The sequence below is a fragment of the Callospermophilus lateralis genome, chromosome 11 (genome assembly GCF_048772815.1).
Source record: "Callospermophilus lateralis isolate mCalLat2 chromosome 11, mCalLat2.hap1, whole genome shotgun sequence".
Taxonomy (NCBI): Eukaryota; Metazoa; Chordata; class Mammalia; order Rodentia; family Sciuridae; genus Callospermophilus; species Callospermophilus lateralis.
In genome coordinates, this window is record NC_135315.1 from 3,675,781 (window position 1) to 3,693,058 (window position 17,278).

General features: G+C 56.9%; 2 protein-coding genes across 3 annotated transcripts; one reads left to right on the forward strand and one right to left on the reverse strand.

The window, feature by feature from the left end:
- The first annotated feature begins 667 nt into the window (after nt 1–667).
- LOC143409548 (uncharacterized) lies at nt 668–9,318 on the forward strand. Its single transcript, XM_076869894.2, has 7 exons — nt 668–984; nt 2,691–2,774; nt 3,362–3,450; nt 3,939–4,124; nt 4,894–5,031; nt 5,197–5,389; nt 5,886–9,318. The coding sequence occupies exons 1-7, from the start codon at nt 783–785 to the stop codon at nt 6,167–6,169; spliced, it is 1,176 nt and encodes a 391-aa protein (XP_076726009.2). The 5' UTR covers nt 668–782; the 3' UTR covers nt 6,170–9,318.
- A 2,556-nt stretch (nt 9,319–11,874) lies between these two features.
- Tmem235 (transmembrane protein 235) lies at nt 11,875–16,526 on the reverse strand. Of its 2 annotated transcripts, XM_076871204.2 has the most exons (4): nt 16,346–16,526; nt 14,440–14,520; nt 13,664–13,801; nt 11,875–12,116 (listed from the first exon to the last, which is right to left on the reverse strand). In XM_076871204.2, the coding sequence occupies exons 1-4, from the start codon at nt 16,524–16,526 to the stop codon at nt 11,875–11,877; spliced, it is 642 nt and encodes a 213-aa protein (XP_076727319.1). The 2 variants fall into 2 exon arrangements, with proteins under 2 accessions (XP_076727319.1, XP_076727320.1); XM_076871205.2 differs by lacking the exon at nt 14,440–14,520.
- Nucleotides 16,527–17,278: the final 752 nt, after the last annotated feature.

The following is a 17,278-nucleotide window of genomic DNA, read 5'->3' on the forward strand; positions in this document are numbered from 1 at the left end:
CCCTGTCCCCCAGGGCAGGGGTGTGTGGAAGAGGGTTTTTTCCTAGACATTGCATTGGCAATCACCCATTATGCCTGGTGAGGTGTATGCCTGCCCAGTACCACCCTTGTGTTCCCTGCTTGGCACCTACCTAGATGTACTTGGCACGCAGTAGGCGCTCAGTAAATCTATATGGAAAACAGTAAAGCATAAGAAGCTATTTGTGTGAGTGTGTGGTGCTGGGGATTGAACCTAGGGCCTTGTGCATATGAGGCAAGTACTCTACCAACTGAGCTATGTCCCCAGCCTATGAGGCTTCTATTTAGGGGCAGCATAACACTAAGCTGCAGAGCTGTCCTCTGAAGACAGGTGATGCCTGGATCCCAGCAATTGACCTAAGTGACTTTAGATATGTTCCTTAGCCTCTGAAGTCTCAGTGTCCACATCTGTTAAACGGGGTCAAGTGTTTCCCAGAGCTGTTGGGAGGTTTGACTGAGTTAAATTCCTAGTGTCTGGAGCGGTGCAGGCCCACTGCGACAGCCACAGGAGCAGCCCCATTCCTTTGGTCGCCTCTGCGACGGACGGCGAACCACAACTCCCAGCATGCAATGGGGCCCTCCCGGGCTCGCCGCGAGCAGCGTGGACTACAACTCCCAGCGTGCCCAGCGGCCTGTCGGGCCAGGGTCAGCCTGCCGCCGCAGTCTGGGCGCCGAGCTAGCGGGCTCGCTTCTCCTAGACGGCCTCCCTGGGAGGAGAAAGGGCAGCCACTCCCGCCGGGCTGGGAGACCGGCGCTGCCCCCGCCATGCTTTCCGGACTGGCCCGGGCCGCGGCCCTGAGGCTCGGGGCGCCCTGCGCACGATGGTTGGGAAGCCGGGCGGGGGTCCCAGCCCACGTGGTGGACCTGCGCAGCGACACGGTGACCAGGCCCGGGCCGGCCATGAGGCGCGCCATGGCCGAGGCGGTCGTGGGGGACGACGATTACGGCGAGGACCCCACCGTCCGCGGTGAGCCGGGCATGCAGGCCCGCGGCGGGGGGTCGTCTCTGGATGACCCCAGGGCGCTGTCCATGGTGCTTGGCGGGGAGGGCGGCCAGGACTGGGCGCTTAGCTGACATTCAGGCCGAGCATTGCGCTCTGAGAGCTTGCTGGCCCATCCCCCGGCCTGTTGGAAATGCAGGTCCCACACTGGGCCTGCTAAACTAGAATCTGCATTTTAATAGGATAACACAGTGACTTGTTTGCACAGTGCATTGACACCCAGCTGCCATCTCTAGTCAATGGTAGAACCAGGGTTTGAATCCAGTTCTTTTTCTTTTCTTCTTCTTCTTCTTCTTCTTTTTTTTTTTTTTTTTTTTTGTTTGTTTACAGTACTGGGGATTGAACCCCCGGGATCTTTGCCCCTGAGCTATGTCCCCAGCCCTTTTTATTTCTTATTTTAAGATAGGTCTAAGTTGCCCAGGCTGGCCTCAAACTCAATCCTCCTGCCTCAGCCTCCCAAGTCGCTAGGATTACAGGTGTGTGCCACCATGCCTGGCTTGAATATAGTTCTTCTGACTCTAAAATCCATAACCACTCTCCTGCACCCTCTGCTGCCTCCATGAGGACAAGCAAAACCAATCTGGAAAGGGGGGTTTTCCATAGGCTACACCTCCCTGGGATTGGGATCTAATAATCCAAAGGGTGGTTTAAGGATATAGGGGCCCACAACCCATCCTGAGCTGAGAGTTGTTTTATAGTGAACCACTGCATTGGTTCTGCTGGGCTGGGTACAGCCCTTCACTGGGCCAGGAACTAGTCACCAGTTAAACTCCCAGGGCTTGTGTGTAGGGTCACTGGGTAATTGGGACTGGTCATGCATCGGCCAGACACCTGCTGTTACCAGGAGTTTCAAAGATGCGAGGCACTGCTGAGCTCAGCAGGCAGCCTGCTGTGTAAACCAGTCACCACATCAGAGCCAGGGAGGTGCTGTGTTGACAGCAGCCTGTGAAGTGTTCCTTGGGAGCCAGGGGTTAGGGGGAGGTGCATGGTTCACAGGGAAGGGGGACTTTCCAGAGGTGCTCCTTAAGGATGGCACCTGTGCCCCAGGCAGGGAAGGGAATTCTGACTCCCAGGCACAGGGCTTCAGAAGCACATGCACACTTTTTTTTTTTTTTTTTTTTTTTTTTGCGATGGGGCAGAGGCCTTGAATGTCATGCCAAGGGCTTTGAACCTGATGCCACAGTCAGAGAACCAGCATGGGCTTTAGAGCAGGAGCCCCACTTGTCCTCCAGCTGTACCCTTTGTTCCCCCTCCTGCTCCCCAGAGGCTCCCCACCTAGGGGTAGAGGAAGTCAGCAGAGAAACCACAGGGCCCCACCTGCTGGAACTGATGGGAAAGGAAGCAAGACAGGTGTGAGGTTGGGGTGGAACACAGGGTTCAAACCACAAGAGAGTTTCAGTGGCCTGGTGGGGGGAACCATGGCTGAGGAGGAGGTGAGGTGCAGTGGGTTGACTGAGGAGCCTCCAGACCCAGCTGTGTGGTTATCCAGGCCACAGACTGTGCAGCTGGTAGACTGGAGCTCCAGCCGCGCCCACTTGGCCACTCACCTTGGCCTTGGGCAAAGGGGCTCACATCTGAACAAAAGTACTTTGAACTGTGCCTGTGCAGCCAGCCCAACTGCTCTGTGTAATTGTTGATAGTTTTCTTTGCCCCACCCTCCCATTCCTCCTCAGAGCTGCAGGAAAGGGCCGCCCAGCTGCTGGGGGTGGAGCAGACTCTGTTTGTGCCCACCAATACCATGGCCAACCTCATCTGTGGTGAGTCTGACTCCCAGGTCCTCCATATACCCACTGCCCCTCTGTATCCAGGTCTGTGACGTTCATGAACAACTTTCCTGGATTTTTGCTGGGTCAACATTGGGGTGTCCTGGCGGAGGAGGGGAGCAGAAGAGCCTGAGGTGGGCTGATCCCTGTTCCTCCCCTGCTTCTCATCCCAGGGTCCTCTGGCCCCACAATTCCTGTAACCACACCATCCTCACCCCTTAGGCTGTCCTATGATACCCCTCCACTTACCTCACCTAGTAAGCACCCCTCCCAGTTCCCTGTGTGCATGTGCCCTCAGTTTGCTGACAGGGCTTGGTGGCTGCTAGTGCCCTGAGCTGCCAGTCTCCAAGGAACAACAGAGTGGCCAGCTTCTCCCTGCAGGAGAGGTTCTGCAGGTGGGGTCATGGGCATTCACAGCGTCCCATCCCCAAGCTGTTTATCCCGCATGTGGCAGTAAGGTGTCTCAAAGGGGTGCTGTTTCCTAATTGGCATATGCTGTGGCCCTGGGGCTCAGCCCAGATGAAGTACATGGGCACCCTAGGACTCAGAGCCAAGTCCTACCCTCCTTCCGTTTGTCTCAGTGATGGGCCACTGCCGGCGCCGGGGCTCCCAGCTCCTCCTTGGGCAGGAGTGCCACCTCCACGTCTTTGAGCAGGGCGGGGTGGCTCAGGTAAGGACCAGGCACTACTCCCCTGGGCCCCGGACATCCTCTAGCCAGTACAGGTGGCCTAGGTGCTGCTTCCTAGGCACCTGGCTGGAACCTGCAGAGAAAAGGGGAGAGCCTGACAGAAGCTGAGGGAGGTGGGAGGGAGAACCAGGTCTCAGTTTTGCAGGTGGGGGCAGAAGCGGCTGCCTGCCTGGTGCTTGGTGCCCTGCTGCCCCCTAGTGAGCACTTGGAACACTGGCACTCCAGGAAGGAGCCAGAGGAAACAGGAAAACATCTCAAATGAAAACGGGCCAGGGACCTACACCCTCCTCACTTGGGATGCTGTGACTGGATGCACAGAGCAAGAGAAAGTCCTTCAAACCCCGAGATGGGAAGGAGCAGGCACAAGATTGGGGTCTGGCTCCCTATTCCAGAGGACCCCTCCCATCCACCAGGAGGTACAGCTGGACCCCTGGACCTGCCTGATCCTTCACCCCTTTCCTCACCTGCAGATTGCTGGGGTGCACTCTCACTTGCTCCCAGACCTGCCCCATGGAACCCTGGACCTGGATGAGCTGGAGAGGGTGATCACTCGGGGCCTTGGGAACCCCTATCACCCAGTCTGTGAGCTTGTATGCCTAGAGAACACACATAGCAGCTCAGGGGGCCGGGTCCTCCCTATCGACTACCTCCGCCAGGTAGGCTCTGCCCCGCCACTGCCCCCACTACCAGCCTGCTCCTGGCTTCCTGTGTGTTTTGAACCCCTATCTGACATGTCACAGGTACCTGTTAGTGTGTTAGTGGGCGGGCTGTCATGGGGGAACATGTGTGGGCCCTAGGCTAAAGATGCAAAGGGGATTATTGTCCCTGCACTTGCCTAGGAACAAAGATGTCACTTGTGTGCACATGTAGGCATCAACATATGTGCACACACACTCACTCTGCTGAGAGCCAAGTTCCAAAGCAGCATTAAGGACAGCTGCCCTGGCCTGGGAACATGCTCCTGGTGAGGCTGTGGAGTGAGCAGGTGTTGGGTGCGCCTTCAACTTCCCCTGGTCCTTAGCAATAGCAAGGGGGCCAGGAGGCTGCCGTATCTGAGTTCTGCTCCCCAAGTGACTGCGCGGGTACGCCACCTACCTCTATGTCCTGCACTCCTTGGGGCCTCCTGCTGCTGTCATGCAGCTTAAACAAAATGAGACCATGTCCTTGGCCCTTGGCAAGTGCTCCATAAAGAAGAGTTGAGTGGGTTCAGTTCCCAGTATTGCAGGAAGCTGGCACACCCACGGCCCTGGGTTCCATCCTAGGCACTGAAACCACTCAAGTTAAAGCACCACCGAGGCTCAGGCAGCACAGCGGAACCACTCAGGTGGCTCCAGACCCCTCAATTCTTCAAGAGCCATACCCAGGGGCCTCCTAGAGACCTGCCCTATCACCTGTCCCAATAACCTCTGCCTGCACTTCACCCAGGTACACCTCTTGGCCCAGTCCCACGGGGCCCGTGTCCACCTGGATGGAGCTCGACTGATGAATGCAGCTGTGGCTCTGCGTGTCCCCCCCGCCCGCATTGTGGAGCATTGTGACTCTGTGTCCTTCTGTCTCTCCAAGGTGGGGAAGCCCCTGGGCTGGTCTTCCAGACAGATGGGGTGGGGGTGCCTTGCAGAAGGAGCTGAGTTTCCCTGAGCTCCTGACCTGGCAGCTGGTCCTGGACTCCAGATGCTGCATTGCCCCTGCCTGCCGATGGGTCAGTAGGAGGCTCCTCTCTTCCCACAGGGCCTGGGTGCACCAGTGGGGGCCCTGGTCGGGGGGCCCAAGGACTTCATCCAAGAAGCGTGGCGCCTCCGTAAAGCCCTGGGTGGGGGCATGCGCCAAGCCGGGGTGCTCGCCGCAGCCGCCCTTGTGGGACTGGCTGAGGCGGAGGAAGAGCTGCTGAGGGACCACGAGAACGCACGGAGGTTTGCCAGAGGTGCTCGGTGCCCCACTTTGAATCCTTCCAACCTGTGGGGGAATCTCCTGCAGCAGGCCCAAACCCCCAGCAGGTCTGCACCCTCCTAGCCTCCAGGATACTGATTTTGCCACTGAGTCTCTAGGGTGGGACCCAGGCCAACTCGCCTCACCAGCCCTGCTCCACGCAGCGCCTGACGCTAGGAAGCGCTTGGTGGAGACGGGATTATGGTTCTCTGCAGAATCAAAGAGTGGCCTCTAACTCGGGTCTTTCCTCCATTAACTGAGTCCTCATGGTGACCCACTTCAGCAGTAAGGAAACAGGCCCAGAGAGGCCAACTGATCTAAGGTCACATGAGTCAAAAGTCAGGTCCCTGTGATCCCAAAGGCCCTGTCAGGACTGCTGCTCTTCTGTGGCAGCTTCTTGCCCCTCTGACTTCCCCAGGTGACAATTCTGGGTGGTAGGGCTGTGGCGGGGTCCTGGGGTTGGGCTTTACTCACTGTAGGACCTGGCACAGGACTCCAGGCCTTGGCATCGCCCCACTGCTCTGTGGATCCTGCTGCTGTGGAGACCAACATGGTGCTGGTGAAGGTGGCCGGGCTGCCCGCTGCGGACCTGTGCCAGCGCCTGCAGGCTGTGAGCCCCGACGAGGTGGCCCAGACAGGCCATGCTGTGCGTGTGCTGCTGTTTCCCTGGACAGAGCAGTCTGTGCGTGCCGTGTGGCACCGTGACGTCTCCACCCAGGACACTGAGCTGGCACTGAGGAAGTGGGAGTTTGTGCTGAGGCAGTTGGGACCCTGAGGATTGGGCCCCTGGGCCCTGGGCTCCGGCTGGGACTGAAGTGGGGCATGGAAGTGCCCAGAGCCTCTGGCAGAGAAGTACAGGCCAGTCTCTGGGGGAAGATGACTCTGCCCAGAGCCTACAGTTTTCTCAGTTATGCATATGTGATGTCCCCACTCAGAGACAACCAGGCAAGGGATGGGACAAGATGTGACTGAAAATCAAGAGAAAAACAGACAAAAGAAACAGACACAGGATCACAATAATGGACTTGTTATACACAGGCTTTAAAATAAAATATTTAAGAAAGGCAAAAGCATAAAGTTTGACAGACAACTTGAAATCCTAAGACTACATGGAAACTCTAAAACTGAAAAATATAATAAATTAACTCAGCCGGGCATGATGGCGCATGCCTGGAATCCCAGCAACGTGGGAGGCTGAGGCAGGAAGATTGCAAGTTTGAGGCCAGCCTCAGCAACTTAGCGAGACCTGTCTCAAAATAAAAAAAATAATAAGAAGAAGATAAAAAGGGGCTGGGGATGTGGATCAGTGGTTAAGCATCCCTGGGTTCACTCCCTGAAAAAAAAAAAAAAGAAGTCAGTGGATAGGTTGGATAGCACATAAGACAGCTCAAGAGAGACGCATGGAAAAGAAAGAAAGAACAGGAAAAAATATATCTGCGTGAACAGACCCAAAAGTCATTCTGTGAAGAGTAATCAAATCAAAAACCCTGGTAAAACTCACCAAGAACGAGAGGGGGGAAGCACAGAGAGTTTTTGACAATATAAAAAGGATAAAATTTAAATTGCTTGTATTATACCCAAGAATGACTACCACTAATATTTGTGCATGCTTCATTCTTAGATCTCTGTGTGTGTGTTTAGAGAAGGGAGATCTGTGGTTGGCTTTCCATCACTAACAGTTACCTGAGGTCATCAATTTATAAGGGGAAGAGGTTTATTTTGGCGCCCAGTTTTGCAGTTCTAGTTCCTGACTGTCTGGACCTATGGCAAGACAGCCCATTGTAACAGAAGCTTTTACTACCTGGATCTTTGGGGGACACCTCAGATCCAAACTGAAATATTACAAACTGTAACATTCCTCTTAGTAGGAACCCAGGAGGAGACTGGCTTTGGAAAGATAAAGTAGTGATGTTGGCTTCAGAGTGCCAGTTTGCTGTTCAGATGCCAAACATACAGCTTACCAGCTGATCGCAAAGTGAATTTTTTTTTTTGTAAATTATGTTATGGTTTATTCTTAATAGTCTACCACCAAAAAAAGGTATGAAATAGGTACCAAATGTGATCTGCTTAAATAATTTGGACAGCCTTTTCAAAATCATATATTTAAAGAAAAAAAAATTAACTGGTCACCAAATTCTAGCACCATGTTGAAATGGAAATAGTGACTTGGAAGGCCCTTCTCTAGGGAATGTTTTCACAGAGAAAAACAGTGGGGTGGGTTTCTCAAAACCACCTTCAAATAATCCCTTCCCTAGAGTCAATACTTTTATTTTAAAGTTGTCTTAATCCATTCAGGCTGCTATAACAAAATGCCATAAACTGGTGGCTTATAAACATAAATCTATACCTTAAAATTCTGAAGGCTGGAAAGTTCAAGATAAAGGTGCCAGAAATTCAGTGTAGGGGTGTTTTTAGGACTGGTGTTCTTTGCAGGTTCTTTGTGGAAAAATGCCCCAGAAAATAGACCCTGGGCTATGAGATTGAAGCCTCGACTACACAGTGTGTTGCTTATTGCTCTGAAGGATCGTCCTTGGGTGGCTCATTTAGAAAGTGCTGCACCCAAGAGTTCATGAGGACAAAGGTATCTGTCAAGTTGTCAAGAACAACCTGAGGATGTACTGAGAACGCAACACCAGGAGATAAGGACTTGCCACCCAGAGCAGCTGGTGCTAGGCTTCAGTCCACTCCAGAAACAGGATGGCCTCTGGAACTTTAGCCCATGTCACCCCAGTACGGGCTCCTCTCTCAAGTCCCTCAGCTGAGATGCGAGTGGAGTAAGTGCAGATGAAGCCCCATCCTCCTTGATCCCTGGTGAGGGACAGGCTGTAATAAGTCCTGGGTTTCTGTGGTCCCCCCCTTTACTTATCTCTAATGAATAAACCCATTTTACACAGAAAAAAATAGTAGTGCTCAATCAAGACCCCAAGTGGAGGTGGCTAGGAAGCTGCCAGACACATAGGCACAGTGCTCAGGAGGTGGCCAAAGACCCACATGCCGGAGACAGCAGCATGGTGGACATCTTAGACTGCAGTGTGCATGTGCAATGGGAGAAGAGCAGGGGCTGCGGTGGAGGACTGTCCCTCATCCCCGCCACCCCTCAGACAGATCCAAATCTGCAGTCTGGAGACCCAGCATCTGGGGCTCTCCAGGGCCCAGAACTGCTCGTTGGTGCTTGAGGAACAAGCAACTCAGAGAATCACAGAAGGCCAGCACCCAGCCTGCCAGCCCACGTCTGCCTGCTCCGGGATGAGTGTCAGCTCGCCATTGCTGTGCAACAAATCCCCCCAACACAGGAAACCCTTCTGTAACAATGATTCACTACTTCTCCGTTTCTGTGGGTTAGGAATCGGGAAGTAGCTGAGCCAAGGGGTCCTGTCTTGGATGTTCTCCTGAGGCTGCAGGCGGGACATCACCTGGACCACACTATCGGACAAATCTGCTTCCCTGGTGGCTCACCCACATGGCTGGCATATTGCAGCTGGCTTTGGTGGAGTCCTGGGTTCCTGTGTGGGTGGCATCTGCTCAGGACGACTGAAGCACCCTCCCAACACAACAGCTGCCCCCCCAACACCACCACCAGCAGCAACTAAGAGATGGAGTGTTATGATTTGGATATGAGGTGCCACCCAAGACCTCCTGGGTTCATGCAGGATCATTCAGAGGTAAAGTGACTAGATTATGAGAACCGTGACCTGTCAGGCAGATGGAGCAGCTGGAAGAGGTGGCTCACTGGGGCGTGCCCTGGAAGGGTGCATCCTCCCTGCAGCCCCTTCCCTCCCTCTGCTTGTTGGCTGCCAGGAGTGGAGCAGCCTACCCCAGTTGCTGCCCTTCTGCTCTGTTCACCTCGGGCCCAGAGCAATGGAGTCAGCTGACCGCGGACGGAACCTCTGACACTGTGGCCAAAATAAACGTTTCCTCCTCTAAGTTGTTCTTGTGGAGTATGTGATCACAATGATGTACAGCTGGCTAGCACAGAGGCAGGAGCTGCAGTGCGCTGTGATTTCACACGTGACACCCATCAGCCCTGACTCAGTGTGGCTGGGGCACACAGGGTCCCTGGTGCCACTATAAGGCTGCTCTTACACCTGTGGGTCTGAGCTCAGGGCAGCCTCTAGACTCCCAGCTCAAGCCCTGGTCAGGGCATAAGTGGCATCAGAGGAACAGAGCCAGCTACAAGATGGAGTGGACGAGTGTGTCTCGGGAAGGAAGCAGAGCTGGGCCATCGCTGGGGCGGGGCTTCACTGGGTGTGAGGAGGGGGAACCTCCAGGGGGCTTCCTCGTCAGGCCTGGCACGGGGCTGTGGGAACTGAGGTGTGCTCTCCTGCCCTCCTTGGCCTCTTGCCCCGAGTCACATGCACTGTGACTGTCACTGGTTACCTGTCCTCAGCAGCCCTGAAGCACCACTGAACCTTCCCTAGTGGCATTTACCTATCTTCTCACCTTGGCCACAGCCTGGGCCCCCACTGAACTATGAAACAGTGCAATCCAATCACCACAGAGACTGGCCCTCCAGAGTGGAGGGCTCAAGTGTTCTGGCTAAGCCCCATGCCTACCCACACACTCTGCAGGCCACACGCACATCCTTAAGCAAATCTGGTATCCCTGCAGCCACCTGTGGGGGTATTCCTAGAGTCCTAGCCCCAGGGCCCAAGCCCGTCTGCAACCAGAGGGGACTGAGGCTGAACTCACACCCTGAGCTCCCCAGCAAACACGGGCTCAGAAACCTTTCCTGCTGAGTAAGAGAGCTGCCCAGACCCAGCTGCAGGCCCAGCTCCTTCTAGCCCAAGCCGACCTGGGGAGGAGGAGGCCCTGGTCTGCAGGAGACATGGCTGGATGTGCACACACATGCACACGTATGTGCACACAGGACTCTGGCTGGACAGTTTGACAACTGTGCAAGCAGACACACAGGACATCATTGGATGGACAGACACGCACACACCACTGGTAACAGTGCTTGTTCACCTTCACAACGTCTGTGAGGCAAGGACAAATAGGGCCTATTTTGAAAAATTCGAAGAAAAAAAGTACAGAGCTCCGTCTGCACAGAGCACAAGCTGGTTTATTCAAGGACAGATGGGCACAGTGTCCCCACAGGGAGTGGCCAATGTTCAAACACGGTAGGAAGAGAAGCCCCACTCGACTGCCCAGCTCTTTGTCTCAGTGGGCCCTGCCAAATCTGTGCCAGCTCCATGTCCTCAGGAGCAATAAGGACAAATAGGGGAGGAGGTCAAAGCCTCTAAAGGTGTCATCTTTCCTAGCACATGGCCCAAAGCTCAGGAAGGCCCTGCACATGAAATGGGGCTTCCAGGACCTTCCCTGGGGCCCCTTTTCCTGCATCTGCCCAGCTGTCTACCTACATAAAAATATGCCTGCCCCTACCTGTGGCCCAAGACGACTCAGGTGGGGCTGGATGGCCCTGTCCTCACATCTTGTCCTTGGACCAGCCTAGGCCTGTGAGCAGGCCCCACCCCACTAAGCCTCTACCGATTGCTCAACAAGTCTGCAGCCCAAACTCCAGGCCTGGCCCCTGCCACCTGGGCAGCCCCAGCCCTTTTGGCTGAGGAGCCCCTTCATCCAGGTCACTCACAGGGCAGGCTAGGCACAGCTCCAGCTCCCCTCACCACATCGCACCCCATGGTAGAGATGCCCCCACCATGGCTCAGAGTTCCCCATCCCCACCCTGCCCTTCTGGGACCTCCACATCTGTCAGTCAAGCTGCCCCAGGGCCCTTGGCAGTTACAAGCATCCCCAAGTTGCTGCAGGAGGGAAGGGTCAGAGCCAGCAGGAGCGATGGCCTGCAGCATACGCCCCACCTGGGTGCGTGCAGAGTCACCCACCTGGTGGGAAGACAAGGGAGGGGCAGGGCACATGGGGTGGGAGCCAGTCTGCCTACAAACTAAAGGGATCTCCGCCCTGTCCTTGCTCTCCTCCCCACCAACCCTGCTCTGGAGGATGGGGACAGAACAGAGGCCTGGGGTCACCAACCTACTAGAACATTGGGTCCTGCCCTTGGCTCCTGAGTGCTCTGGGCCTCGGTCTCCCCCAGCAACACAGGGTGAAAGGTGACCACTGCACAGGGCTGTGAGGGCCAGGGAGCAGGGGGTACTCATATTTAACACATACCTGTGCACTCTGAAGCCACCCCTCATCGGGACAGGTCACTAGGAATGTGGGTAGCTGAGGAGGGCCAGCCATAGCCCAAGAGACAAGAACACCCCCAGAGAACCCAGGAGCCCAAGGTACCCCCACCCGACTGTACCACCCAGAACCCATGTGCCTTGGGGCCCTGGCCTCCTCTGTCCAGACACTTCCTTGTCTCTAAGAGGAGGAAATCCTATCTGTATCTGAAGGGCAAAGCAGCATGACTGGCCCAGGGCTTCCCCAGTGTGCCATCCAGGGTGTTCCAGGCCAGGCTCTAGCCAGGCCTGCGGAACGGGACTCCCAGGAGATGCCAAGCACTGCCCCCCGTCCCCCGGCTCAGATGACCACAGAGTGGGGAGCACCTGGGAGCCTGCTCAGGCTGAGGGTTCGGGCGGCTGCCAACAGGAGGGTGCCACTGAGTGCCTCCAGGGCACAGGAGCCCCAGGCCAGGGCCACTGACCAGCCGAAGCTGATGTGGACGCCCTGCATGTGCTGCAGGCCATACTGGCGGGCAGTCTCCGCGAAGGCCAGGTGCGAGTAGCTGATATAGACGCTGACCCCCGCCAGGGTCAGGGCACCTGGAGAGAGAAGGGGCAGGGTGGCTGCTCAGGGTATCCCTAGGGGACCCCTGGTCCACAGGTCCTGTCAACGGAGCCCAGCAGGCAGCTCACCACCCCACCCCTCTCCTGGTCAGCACTGATGGACACTCAGCAGGGCCCTCTCTCCCAGATACCACCTTGCCCTCCCCTTCTCACAGTGATAATGGGGTAGCAGGGGGTGAGCTGGCCTCAGGGAGGTCCCCATGGTGTGACATTCCTGTCTCAGAGCCCAGCACTGCTGTCCATAGCTGACCCTCTGCCCTGCAGGCCAGGAGCTGGTGCCAAGACTCAGGGTGGCTCCCAGAAGTGACCTGCAGCGAGTCTGGAGTGCCTTGAGCAAGGAGGGCTGCGGGATGTCCGTGGAGCCATCCAGCCTCAGACCCTTGCCCCTCTGGACTCCCCTTCCTTGGAGCGGCGCACCCTCCGCCCTGGGAGGCTGGAGCTGCCTCCATGGCCTGGCTTGCACCCTCGCCCTGTTCCAGGCACAGCGCAGAGGTTTCTCGTCAGCACAAGGCTTCCTGGGTACCGTCCCAAGCCAACTCCTCCTCTCTGGGGTTCCCAAGGTCCTCTAAATTGGATCTTGGACCCTTGCAGACTCTGACCCTGGTCAAGGTCACAGCTGACACTTTGACTATTCCCAATTTTCTTCTCAAGTCAAGGAGACCTTGCCGTCCTGTGGCCAAAACCAAGGCTGATGATTCCCCAACCTCAGCGCCAAGCGAGGCCCACCACCTGCTCCTGATAAAGGTCTACCAGAGTCCAGCATCCCCTGGGGAGGGAAGCAGGCCTGCCCGGGAGGGGACCCCAGCCCCATATGGTCTGGTCTTTGTCACCATGACAGCAGAACTGGCCTAAGACACCAGACCCAACACACATCTGACACGGGACACTGAGGGCTGACCCCAAGAAGCCACCTTCAGTGACAACCAGCCTAACAGGAGGGGACAACACCAAAAACAGTGAAGGGGGCCTAGGACCATTTTCCTTCTCACCTCAGAGAATCCTGGGGCCTCTCAGACTCTCAGGACTCTTAGCTGTTAAGGTGGCATTGGGGGTCCTGGGGGAGTGCTAGGCCCAGTGCCCAGCACCTGTCAGCTGCAGCACTACTGAAGTATAACCTGGACCTAGGTTGGGGTCAATGCCAAGGACCCTGATGCCCTTGCTCACCCCACCTGGTGCCTGGCCTTGCCTCATCTATGTCAGAACCCCGCCCCCTCCCCTACTCCTCCCACCAGGACAGGTTGGGTGTGAGGAGAGCAGCTGGGGGCATCCCACAGCCCCAGCACCACCTGTCCTGGGGCAGCAGGTCCTGGAGTCCCTGTGAGGAGGCTCCAGCGGCCCAGCTCCACTCTGGTCGGCCCTGCATACAGGTCCCAGCCAGAGACTCTGCTGTCACTTCTGTGGCCTGGGGTTCCCAGGCTCCACGTAGCCCAGAAGGGAACGGGATGGACAGGGGCGCAGGGAGGCAGACTCCCACTCCCAGCATCTGCAGTCCCAGCTGGCTCGCCCAGAAACCCTGGACTCACCCCCCAGCAAGAAGTAGCAGCCGGTGAGTAGCAGCAGAGGGACACTCCGGGCCAGGGAGCTGAGCAGGCCGCAGACCCAGCCGCACACAATGAGGATCAGGCTCAACGGAAGGACCACCATGACAGCTCGGTGCAGCGCTGTGAGAGAGGGGGCTCAGGGGCAGGCAGACAGGGACCCTGCCCCCAGGAAGGTGGAGGCCAGCCTGCCCAGAGGACAGTGATATGCTGCTTCACCTGCTTGGGCCAGGGTGGAGGTGGGTTGAGCTGATGCCTGTCTCCATGGCAACCACAGGACCCTCCCAGTGGTCCCCTGTCGTCCTGTGCAGCCTTCCTGAGGCCAGGGTGAGGAAGACTCCCGAGTACCCTCCCCACCCCCACTCTCAGGTCTCTCTGGGGCAGCAGACATGTGCCCGCTAACCCACCAGGTGGGAGATGCGTGCCAGGCTGACCAACTGTCCATCTGGAAAGATAACAGAGAGTCCAAAAAGGGGAGCTCGTGGGCTTCACCAGCTCCAGTCATGCCACGGCCGCCCTTCCCCCGACAACTAGGGGTGGGCAGTCACCACTGAAAGGGAACTGGGCACAGGGAGGCCAAGCAGGCTGAGCTGTGCCTATGTAAGGAGCCACCTGGAGAGAGAGGAGCTGTGGATGGAAAAGTCCCCTGGTAACAGCAGGCCATTGGAAGCAGTTCTGGGTGGGCTGGGGTGGGGTGGCTTCTGTCCCAGCCCTGCCCAAAGACTCAGGGAGATGGCAGAGATGGCACTGCCCGGACTCACAGAGAAGGTGCTGCACTGAGGGGGAGACATCCAGGCCCTTGCTGCTGAAGGGGTCGATCAGGGGTATGCAGCTGTTCTGCCCTGGAAAGCCAAAGTGCAAAGCAGGAGCTGGGGTCAATGGGCACCCAGCAGCCCCCAGAGCCACGTGGACAAACTGTGGCCCTGGGGCCCTATTGGAATCTCTCCCCTGGAACTTGGGGCTGGAACTTCAAATGGGATTAGAGGTTCAAGACCTTGTTTGGTTTATTTTATTTTATTATTATTATTTTAATGTGGTGCTGGAGATGGAACCCAGGGCCTCATGCATGCTAGGTAAGTACTCTACCAATTGAGCTATGTCCCCAGCCTTATTTAATTTCTTTTAATGAACAGGTCACAGCTGCATGGATGTGTGTTTAAAATCTCTAACACTCCAGCGGGGCACGGTAGTACATGCCTGTAATCCCAGTGGGAGACTGAAGCAGGAGGATTGCAAGTTCAAAGCCAGCCTCAGCAAAAGCAAGGCACTAAGCAAGTCAGTGAGACCCTGTCTCTAAATAAAATACAAAAAATAGTGCTGGGGATGTGGCTCAGTGGTTAAGTGCACCTGAGTTGAATTCCTGGTACAAAAAAAAAAAGAAATCTGGACAGGCTCCCCTCCAGACTGCCCAGTGCAAGGTTCCTGCAAGACGCTGCAATAACAAGGCCAGACTTGGGGCTGGAGTTGTGGCTCAGCCATAGAGTGCTTGCCTAGCACGGGCGAGGCCCTGGGTTCCATCCCCAACACCATATAAAAATAAATAAATAAAGATATTGTGTATGACTACAACTGAAAAAAAAAAATAAGGCCAGACTCCTCAGGTCCTGTGGGTGCTGACTCACACACATGCAACCCACATAATGCACGTATGTGTGCACACACACCCATTGTCAAGAGGATGACCACAGCTCAGCCCTTTCTCCTCATTACACACACACACACCCTTACACACAGTGCTCCCTCAGCCACATGCATAGGCAAACAGCACACAAGCTCTCTGCTCACACACCTTCATACCCATGTGCCTGCTCATACTAGCATGTGCTCACACAAGCTCACACTCACACTCACATATACACTCACATTCATACACTGATGCGTGCTGTCGCATTCATACACACAGGCTTCACAGCCTCCCAAGGCCCCAGCCACCCAAGGCTCATCCTGCAGGGGAAACCCTCAGGCTGGCCCCAGAGTGGTGAGGCGGGGCTGGGAGGGCCGGGCCCAGTCATCTACAAAAGCAACTCCTGGTCATTTGGGGTTAGACCCATAGCCTTTCCAGAGACCCCAGCAACCCACACCCGGGCTTCCCACACTGGCCCCCATCCCAACCCAGTCCCACCCCTCCCCTCCAGGAAGGCCGTGGGGGTCACCTGGCAGAGAGCCACAGAGCAGGGGCAGCTGCTGGGGCTGGGCGGGCAAGCCTCCTTGCTCTCCCTCCTCCTTCGTGAGGAGCCTCAGCTTCCTCCCATCTGAGCTTCCAAGACTTGGAGGTTGAATAGGGACAGGTCCCAAATTACCCAGCGACCCGAAGGACCATGCGTGCCTGGGGGTGACCTGCAATCTCCCACATGATGTGCCACCCCATCCCTAGCCAAGGCAGGTTCCAGAGGAAGGTACTTGAGGTCCTTATGGGGCCGCACAGTGCCAACCCCCCTTCCTCTTCCCAACTCTGGCCCCGCTGCCCCGCCTGTCCCTGAGGGGTCAGTCCCTTCCTCTCCACAGCCCAACCGTCACCACAAGTTTGAGGGGGACGAGAGTGACAGGGAGGGGGCTGACAGACCCCCGAGGGGCAGACTGCTCTGCGGGCAGGGTCTGGGAGGAGGGGCGAGCGGGGGAAGGGACTTGGGAGGGGAAGGGGCGCGGGGTGGCGGGGGCACCGCTTACCTTCGCAAGTGCGCCAGAGCCCCGAGTGCGAGGACAGCCGCTCGGCGCGGCCGGTGCGGTCACCGGCGTCCGCCACCTCCAGGATGTACCAGTAGTCGCTGGCGACCGCGGCGGCCAGCAGCGCAAAGCTGAGCAGCGCGCCCAGGGCAGCGGCCAGCAGCAGCGCGGCCAGTCGCGCCATGGAGAGGGAGCCGAGGGAGCCGGGCCGGGGCGAGCCCAGCGGGGAGCGGGGCCGGGGTCTGGGGGCGCGGGCAGGGAAGCTCGGAGAGGGCAACAGGGCAGGCAGGGGCTGGGAGAGTGGGGGAAATGGAGGCGGAATGGGGGCGTCCCAGAGCCGCAGATGGGCGTGGAGGGGGCGGAGCAGGGCAGGACCCGCCAGGGGCAGGGGCAGGGGCACCGCACTCAGCAGGAGGGTCGTAGCGATGCTGGAGGCTCTTTTGCAAGGAACTGCTTTTCTGGCGCCGCTGGCCGCGTGGTGCCCTCAGTTTTGCAAGGAAATTGATGCCACATTTCTGGGGTCGCCAGGTTTGTCCCAAAGGGAAAGGAGGAAGAAGTCACAAAGCCTAAGGGTGCAGTGGAGCCACAGACCCGGATTCAAATCCTAGCCTCCCCAGGAGGGGAGCTGGCCACAAGTGCTCGGGATATTTCTGAACTCAGGTTCTTGGCAACACAGTGGGCATACGCCTGCTTGACCCGGCTGCCCCGCAACTGAGGGATGCAGGGTCAGCCTGAGACCTGTCCCAGGAAGCCCCTGGGCTGCTGGACTACTCACCCAAAGTTCTTGGAAGCATCTGAGCCTGGAAAAGAAGATGCCTCAGCTGGGCCCTGGCCCCAGTGGGCCCTGGAGTTCTGGTCTTGATCAGTCCTGAGGACTAACCAAATGGGATCGTTGGAATAGGGCCAGGGTGAGTGCCAGGGGTAGCTTGCTCCAGA

Excerpts from the sequence above, each read along its gene's own strand:
- LOC143409548 (XM_076869894.2), top strand. The coding sequence starts at position 783 with ATGCTTTCCGGACTGGCCCGGGCCGCGGCCCTGAGGCTCGGGGCGCCC. Across the intron at positions 5,032-5,196 it reads TGTCCTTCTGTCTCTCCAAG|GGCCTGGGTGCACCAGTGGG; the intron begins GTGGGGAAGCCC and ends CTCTTCCCACAG. Across the intron at positions 5,390-5,885 it reads CGCACGGAGGTTTGCCAGAG|GACTCCAGGCCTTGGCATCG; the intron begins GTGCTCGGTGCC and ends GACCTGGCACAG.
- Tmem235 (XM_076871204.2), bottom strand. The coding sequence starts at position 16,526 with ATGGCGCGACTGGCCGCGCTGCTGCTGGCCGCTGCCCTGGGCGCGCTG. Across the intron at positions 13,802-14,439 it reads CTCAGTGCAGCACCTTCTCT|CGCTGCACCGAGCTGTCATG; the intron begins GTGAGTCCGGGC and ends CCTCTCTCACAG. Across the intron at positions 12,117-13,663 it reads CTGCTACTTCTTGCTGGGGG|GTGCCCTGACCCTGGCGGGG; the intron begins GTGAGTCCAGGG and ends TTCTCTCTCCAG.